The 7891-nt window shown below is 41.5% G+C and overlaps 1 protein-coding gene across 1 annotated transcript; it reads right to left on the bottom strand.

Moving 5' to 3' along the window:
- Positions 1-1470: 1470 nt before the first annotated feature.
- LOC137521002 (regulator of G-protein signaling 16-like) lies at positions 1471-6353 on the bottom strand. The gene is made up of 4 exons (XM_068239689.1): positions 6052-6353; positions 4788-4849; positions 3826-3992; positions 1471-2654 (listed from the first exon to the last, which is right to left on the bottom strand). The coding sequence occupies exons 1-4, from the start codon at positions 6198-6200 to the stop codon at positions 2457-2459; spliced, it is 576 nt and encodes a 191-aa protein (XP_068095790.1). The 5' UTR covers positions 6201-6353; the 3' UTR covers positions 1471-2456.
- Positions 6354-7891: the final 1538 nt, after the last annotated feature.

Genomic DNA, 7891 nt, shown 5'->3' with positions numbered 1-7891 from the left:
TGAGCTAAGTGAACCGCTCGATGCTCGCCGCTAACAGCAATGCGCTGCTCTCCCACCCAACCAGGTCTCCAGATTACGGAAGAGCCTGCTTGCAGCCTACTGGCTGCTGCAGGCTCACCTCAAGTCAGTGAAGGGGCAATTGCGTCTTTGGACTTGCGGAGCGATACTTAGGGCTGGTGACAGGTGCATTCAACCTGTCACCACCCGCCCCTCTGACTATGCAGAATTTTGGCGCTCTAGGAACGTGCCTTGGGGGCCTTCCCCCAAATCTGGCCCTGACCATAAGGCCCTGTAGGCACATGCCTACAGGCGCCTGATAATGGAAAGGTGGCTCACTCCCCTCACTGAGTGCCTCCTTCCCTATGCAAAGTCCTGAGCAGGGTGTAAATGAGAAGTTACTTACTCTGCTCTTGGCATTTCACTTACAACATCCCCCTTCAGTCAAGGACATCACTAGCTACTTAATACTGAGGGTACCTCTGGCTACCTAATGCTAGCTGTAGCTATGACAGGCAAGGGAAGTAAGGGAGAAGCAACAGCTGGGCCAGCCAGTGGTTCGGCAGAAGTTTGTAGGTTCATGGAGGGCGAAGTCTAGGGTGGCAGGACAACTGTGCCTATAGGCTCATGTGATGTAAATCTGGGCCTGCGCTGGTCATTCATTTCTGCATTGAGATTAGGCTTTGGGGGAGTTTGGGGGTGGTACATTTTCTGACCATGCGCTCACAATATATACAAGTGTATCATTAGAACACAGCAAACTTGCTATTCGCCTGCTTCACTTGCATATGTGTCATCAGCGCACACACACATATGGGTATTGTCATCTGTGGGGATCAGGGCTTGACTCCTTGGGCAAGAGTTCAGGGCGGAGTTCTGTACAGAAGCGTCACTAGCTTAGAACCTAGCATTGTACATTAATCTGAAACAGTCAATTATCAGAGAGAATATCATTGCTTGTACAAGGAAAGCTTCCATCTTGATGGATTTACACAGGAGGTGGCTATAGAGATGAATTGGCTCTTCATTTACAGCACAGGAGTTGTATTAATATGAATCTGGACATGTATGGTCAGTCTGCTATATTTTCTGTTGCTAGGTGTCAGTGCTATCTATCTATGCTGTATTTACCATTTTTGTTTAAAGAAAGGGGGATGGGGATCATTAAAATATATAGCCCCATCAGCACTTGCCCACAAACGCTTTGCAGAAGTATAACCCTGTGTGACATGACTGCTTTACCACTTCCCTGTACGGATAATCAATGAGATGCAAATAATGCAGAATTATGCAAATGTTGAAAACGGGCCGATCAAATCTCAAGTTGCCTTTATTATTAGATTGGTCCATTTTTGAGCTGCATACATTTGCATAATTCTGCATCAACTCGCAGTTATTTGTATCTCATTGCCCAATCCTACTACCCTGTTATTTCAGTAGGACTTGCGATGAAAATGACAATGACAACATTCAGAAATTTCTATAAATCATTTTAATTTATTATATTTAAATAAAAAAAAAAAAAACTCAGTGTGAATGTATTTTCCAGCAATACATGTCCATTCGGTATCAATGCACCATGTATTCACATTTGCTGTCCAGCAACAATAAAAAAACATGGAGAACTGTGAAATAAATACATATATATAATATATATATATAAAAACATACATATTTACAAATTCCATTGATGCTACGCTGTACATCTGTCATATTCTTATAAAGGATTAACAACCTCGTCAAACACTCACTGATGAGTGTCGGCAGTTCCTGTTTGCCAGAGGAAGAGAGAAGCTGGCGGGGAATGTGTCACATATTTTAAACATTCTATCCGACTTCCCCCCATTGTTCTTGGTGGGTGAAGAGCATCTGGATATAATGAGTGGCTGCGGCTGAAACACTTGGCATGCATTGTGTCCCAGGTGAGGACTCATTTCCAGACGCCTGATAAATTACTCATCAACATAGCAACAGTAAGAATAACATGACTATTTTCCTGGCTATAGGAAAAAACTGCAGCTGGCGGCGGATGTGACACTTACAAGCTTAGACATAATGCACAAACATGAACACAATAGCTGATGATCACCACATTGAGAGTCCTAGTCTGCCACAGAGAGACTCCTACATGCTATCATTATCCTGTAATTCGCCTCTATGAACATAAAGGATTACAGGAGTCTGTTTAGGCAAGTACAGTCCTAGCTGGCATCTTCATGATGGTTTCCCAGAGATTTAGTTGGACTAGGACTCCCAGATCCTCTCTATACATTGTCCTCACTGTCCTGTGGCCTGAGGGCCACCATCTACATGCATGGACCTTGCCGTAAGGTCTTCTCAGTCAGCACTTAGACTCCAGAACACATAATGGTTGGTTGATGTCATGAACTTGGTCCTAGATCACTAGTATGGAGCTCTGGGCTCAAAGTTGAAGCTCGCGTCCTGTTCTTCATCTTCATTCATGTAAAGGAGAACTTTAGCTTTTTAACAGAAGACTGAGACAGTAGCTGCTGGTAGATGGGAGATTTTAAGAAACGGGGGTAGGAGTCTTTTTCCATAAGGGTACGGGTCTGTTCTTGTGCCGCATCAAAGCAATTGCGGCATGCGTCTGCAATTAGTTGACGTGTGTGTTCTCTGGTCTGATGGTCAATGTTGACCTGCATGGACAAAAAAATTCAAAAACGTTTTAGTTATTTGATTTATTTGCACATTTAACTTTTTTTTACTTATACAAAAACTTTATGCTACATGTTTTAAACAGTTACACTGTATTACGAAGTATATTTTCACAGGTTTTGAAGGACCACGTGACCCTCTCCTCTAAACCTTCTGCAGCCACCCATGAAACTGTTTATTTCTTATGGTATAGTTCACTGTATGGATTTTACACCAGGGGCGGGGAATATGGAGGATTTACTAAAGGAGGTGTTTAAGTCGATCATTTAGGTATGTGCAGGAGAATAAAAAGTTAACATGCTCTCTGCAGTGATTGGATGATTCAAGTGAAGACAAGTTGACATCACTGGCCTGTATTGCCCATCGCATTTAGCAAATCAGTCCAAAGTTTCAGGAATTTCCATTGTTTTATGCCCCTTCTGATCGGAAAATGCAGGTGCGCGGCATAAATGTTTTGCGATTCCAGATGAAATCATGCAGAGGGTAAGGGGCCTTCCAGTACATACAGTTATAAGGCATTATAAATTATACTACCAGTAGTACCCATGGGATTAAATATACAGCGTGACATTACAGTCTGCATAAAGAATGGGACTTTATCACAATGATGACTGGATTGTTTATTGTTCCTCAGATTCCTAACTACGTAGATTTATTAGCCAGGGAGCAGTTTAACTTCTATAGTGCTCGTGGCCATATAGAGGCAGAAGTATTTAGAATCAATGTTTAACTACTAGAAGGTTTGAAGCATAAATAATGTCTTTTTGGTTTTAAGATAGACATAGTAGAGTTGGGCCATATATATTATAACCTGATATAAGGAGTGACATAGATGGACAATGGAATATACAGTTATCAGTGCAACCAATCAAAAGTCAAATCTTTGCTAATCTGACCACAGTACAGTAAACTGAAATGTGATTGGTGCCAAGGGTTAATGTAATCTGTGCAATATCCCCTCCTTACCGGGGAAGAGCGAATGGGATTTGTCTGTATATCATTCCCTTTATGGTCACAATTGCAGGTCATTATTTAGCCTGTACACTGCGGTGAGTTACTCCCATCTGGAAAGCTTTGATTCTCTGGCATTCTGGATCCGAGCAGCACCGTATATCATCTTATCAGAAAGCTAAATATAGCTGTGCTTCTTACCTCCCGTGGGGATCCAGTCTGCAGGAATTCCTGGAATATGCACTGGGCTTTGGCAGGAAGCTTGTTGGTTGAAGGCGTCTTCTTGTAGTCTTCACAGGCTACCCAGAATTCTAGATTCTCCTCGCTGAACTCTGTTTTCAGGAAGGTGCGGAAGGCTGTCAGCCCTTCTATAAGACAGGATAAGAGGCAGACGTTAATACAACACTTCTCACCATCGCTTACTACGCTCATTTCACATCCTGTCCAGACACACTGAAACTAGACTACTTCCTATATGGGCTTCTGCTATGATGCAGGTTTCCACTTCTATACACACTGTGGGGGCGATTTATCAAAGTCAGTTTCCATTTAAATGATGAGAACCTATATTTTAAACACCCCGTGATATGGAAAGAAAGATATTTTTAAACCTCAGAGTGCTCGACTGACTGAAAAAGAGACCACAGATTAACATTTTGAGGTGTAAGAACAGCCACCTTTGCTAAAGACTTCCTTTTATGTACTCTAGTGCAGCATTTTTCAACATTGCTATACAGTAGCTTGTAGTTTTATAAAAACTGATTTTTACCAACTATCCTCTTGCTGTTCCTAACCTAATCTCAATTACCCCTTAAAATATATATTGTCAAGATTACACCAGTATCAATGTGCAGTTCCTCCATACAAAAGAGGCTGGGCTGCAATATGTCTATTGCATGCAATACTCCGCCACTATAAAAGAAAACTATATAATAAAACAAAAGGCTGTGCGCAAAGTCTAGCACTTGTGGCAGCCAATCAGCAAGCGGCTTTTGTAAAATTTTTATGAAATGCCTAAGTGAGGGAAGGTTACATCTGATTGGCTGCTAAAAGCCACTGCAGGCATTTCTCCCCTAAACTGTCTTTCCAGCAGCGCATCTGCTTCTATACATACACTGTATGTTCCAGACCAAATTTGGTGTACTCCATAAGCTCCAGCTTACCTTTGCTGCTGAGCAGTTGACTGAATGATTCTTTCCACTTCATAGCCTCCTTGGTGCAGTTTCTATGAAGAGAGAACATAGAAAATTGTTACTTTACGTATAAAGCTTTTCTTGTTACCATGCACACCTATACCTAGCTAATTACCATAGCAACACTTAATTTATCAGAACAGAGGACTACAGAACAAACAAACAAAAAAAATAAAGCAAGCAAACAGAATTGTACTTTCTCTGATCTGATTATGGATAACTGTCTGGTTTAATGCTAGATACACACGATGCAATTTTCTGACTGATTTACTGTCAGATTGATTATTTCCAACATGTCCAATCTGATTTCCGATTGATTTTATGATCGATTTTCCATAGAAGTAAACGAAAAAACAATCGGAAATCAGATCGGACATGTTGGAAATAATCAATCTGACAATAAATCGGTCAGAAAATTGCATTGTGCGTACCTAGCATTAGTTACCAATTGTTTGATGCACTGCTTTATTAGATATGCCTTCATATTCACATAAAGGGGTCATGCCAGCAATCCATTTATGCACAGATGAGATTCCGTTTTAATCATTTTAATAATCCCCCTTTGCACGATTGGATTTATGAGCTGAAAAGCAGCAGCTTGGTTTCTCTGCACGTCTCCGTTGCTAAATCCCCTCCTCAGACTTCAGTGTTGTATTGCGGCACTGTGCACATGTCACAGATCCAATGAAACACGTGCAGCCTCAGTCTCAGGGATATGTATGTGATACACAGACTGCGCTAACAGCAAAATCCCACCACTAAGTCACAACATTCTCAGAAAACGCTGCAGACAAAGGCTTGTGCTTATTCTGTCATCTTTCCTAATTACTAACACAATCTGTATATTAAAGATGATGCAAAAGTAACTAAAGCAGTTACCTGAGCAACCAATTTGGGGCATATTGCTCAAGATTGGTACAAAGGAAACTGGAGCAAAAAAACAAAAAACAAAACACTAAAGAACAATTGCAAGAAATGAGCAACCAGAATTCTGAAACCTGCTTGGTTGCTACAGGTAACCTCTCTACATTTGGTCCAATTTTCTTTTCTAAATAAATCAGCCCCTTTGTCCTGTTTAGCAAAGTAAACCTGATTAGTTACCAAAGGCAGCTATTCCACTTTTGAAAAAAAATATTTTAAATCAACCCTTGTAAAAAAGCATGCCTACTCTACATAATCACCAATTAACATGCATATTAGTGATGCTGCATAGAATGCATAAGGTCTGGCTTACCTTTGACTGTCTTTCTTTTTGTACAAGTTAGATGGCACCAGCTTGTTCCCAACGTCCACTTTGTGAATCAAGGTGCTGAGAGACGAGCGCAGGTCCTTGGCTTTATCACATATAAAAGCGTCTGCATTGAATGAATTCAGATACATCATTATTCTGTGCTGGAAGCAGCTCTTTTTGTAGGATTGGTAGGTATCAGTTGTTTCTCTGTTGTGTTCGTCTAGTGGGAACAGCTTATCGTTCCCGGCTAAAGCAATGCAAGTCTACTAGTCCTTAGTACACGCTTTCAGTACTGGCTCTCACACTGCAGCAGGCTGCCTTTTATCTGTGTAAGAGCACAGCAGTCCAGCCTCCATAGGAGGAGCATCTGCACAACACTTGTATGGGAGGAAGAAGTATGTACAATAGGTGCACACCTCCTCCCAAGCCAGTAACACTGGAGCAGGCTGCGCTGTGTAATATGATGGGCAGACAGCCTACTTTGCTCCTGTTTATCACTTGCAGCAGCTCTATTGTATGCACCAGAGAGAGAGAGAGATTCACTGACAACATACACTCTGCTGGAAGATATGACAGCACTGTAAATACAACCTCCTCTCTCCTCAACAACATTATTTATCCAATGAGGTGGTCTCTAGCAAAGCCATTTTTCAGGTTGCATTTTATTTATTTATTTATTTATTTTTACCTGGTCAGACAGGGATAACCGGAAGGAGTTGTTGCTGCCAATTTCTAAGCAGTTTTATGTTTTTTCAAAAAATGATAATGCAGAGATCTTGCCAGAGGCAAGATCCTCTGTCTCTAATACTTTTAGCCATAGACCCCTTAACAAGCTTGCAACAGACCAGGTGTTTCTGACTTTATTGTCTGAACTGACAAGATTAGCCGCATGCTTGTTTCAGGCAGTATTCAGACACTACAGCAACCAAATAGACCAGCAGTACTGCCAGGCAACTGGTATTGTTTAAAAGGAAATAAATGTGGCAGCGTCCATATTCTTCTCACTACAGTTGCTCAAACTGGACTGAGAGGACCATTGCTGGCTCCTTGCTGTTTGCCCTTCTGTGTGGCTGATCCCCTGTCTCTAATACCTTCTGCCCACAAACAATTACTGTCTCCTTTGTTGATCATTGATTAATTATCAGAGTGAGAATTTGGGGAATGGGATGTTCTTACTGCACAATAACTCCACTGGCTGCATGCTTGTTCCAGGTGTGTGACTCCAACACTGCTGTCAAACCAAAGGACCCGCACCCGTACCACCCCCCTTGCTGATGCCTAAACTTAACCAACCCCCTGCCAATGCCTATCCTTAAAACCCCTTATCCCATGCCTAACCTTAAACACAAACCTCCCACACACACACACACGTCTAACTTCTCAAATTCCCCCTCACAGACCCCTAACCTTAACTTCCCCCCCCCCCCCCCCCTGCTGCAAATCCACCGTAAAACAGCAGAACACAGTCATAGCTGCCCAAATGTGCTTCCACATAGAGAATTGTCATTTCTAGGAGTTATTGCATACTGCCTTAGTACATATTTACTTACTGTACAAGTCCAACATAGCAGTTGTGTTATATTCTGTCCATTTCCCACCCCAATAAAAATTATCTTTATTTCATTCCATTTTGTCATTTCTATTCAGTGACACTGACATTTACAAAGTGCAGCTTTTCGCATTCTACAGATTAGCCCGCCAAACATTATACCTCTGACAAGTGTTAAAAAAATATTCTGCATTCATTTAGTTCACAGTCTAAAACACTGCTGTGTTGTACAGTTTGCAGCAGCTCTGATAGGTGTTGTAAAATTGTACATTCAATTATTTAACTGTTTAATGC

Source organism: Hyperolius riggenbachi, chromosome 6 (assembly GCF_040937935.1).
Source record: "Hyperolius riggenbachi isolate aHypRig1 chromosome 6, aHypRig1.pri, whole genome shotgun sequence".
In the NCBI taxonomy this organism is placed as follows: Eukaryota; Metazoa; Chordata; class Amphibia; order Anura; family Hyperoliidae; genus Hyperolius; species Hyperolius riggenbachi.
This window is presented reverse-complemented; position numbering and strand designations above follow the sequence as displayed.

Coding starts and splice junctions, on each gene's coding strand:
- LOC137521002 (XM_068239689.1), bottom strand. CDS start 6,200: ATGATGTATCTGAATTCATTCAATGCAGACGCTTTTATATGTGATAAA. Junction 4,850..6,051: donor AAAAAGAAAGACAGTCAAAG/GTAAGCCAGACC, acceptor CTCTCTTCATAG/AAACTGCACCAAGGAGGCTA. Junction 3,993..4,787: donor TCAACTGCTCAGCAGCAAAG/GTAAGCTGGAGC, acceptor CCTGTCTTATAG/AAGGGCTGACAGCCTTCCGC.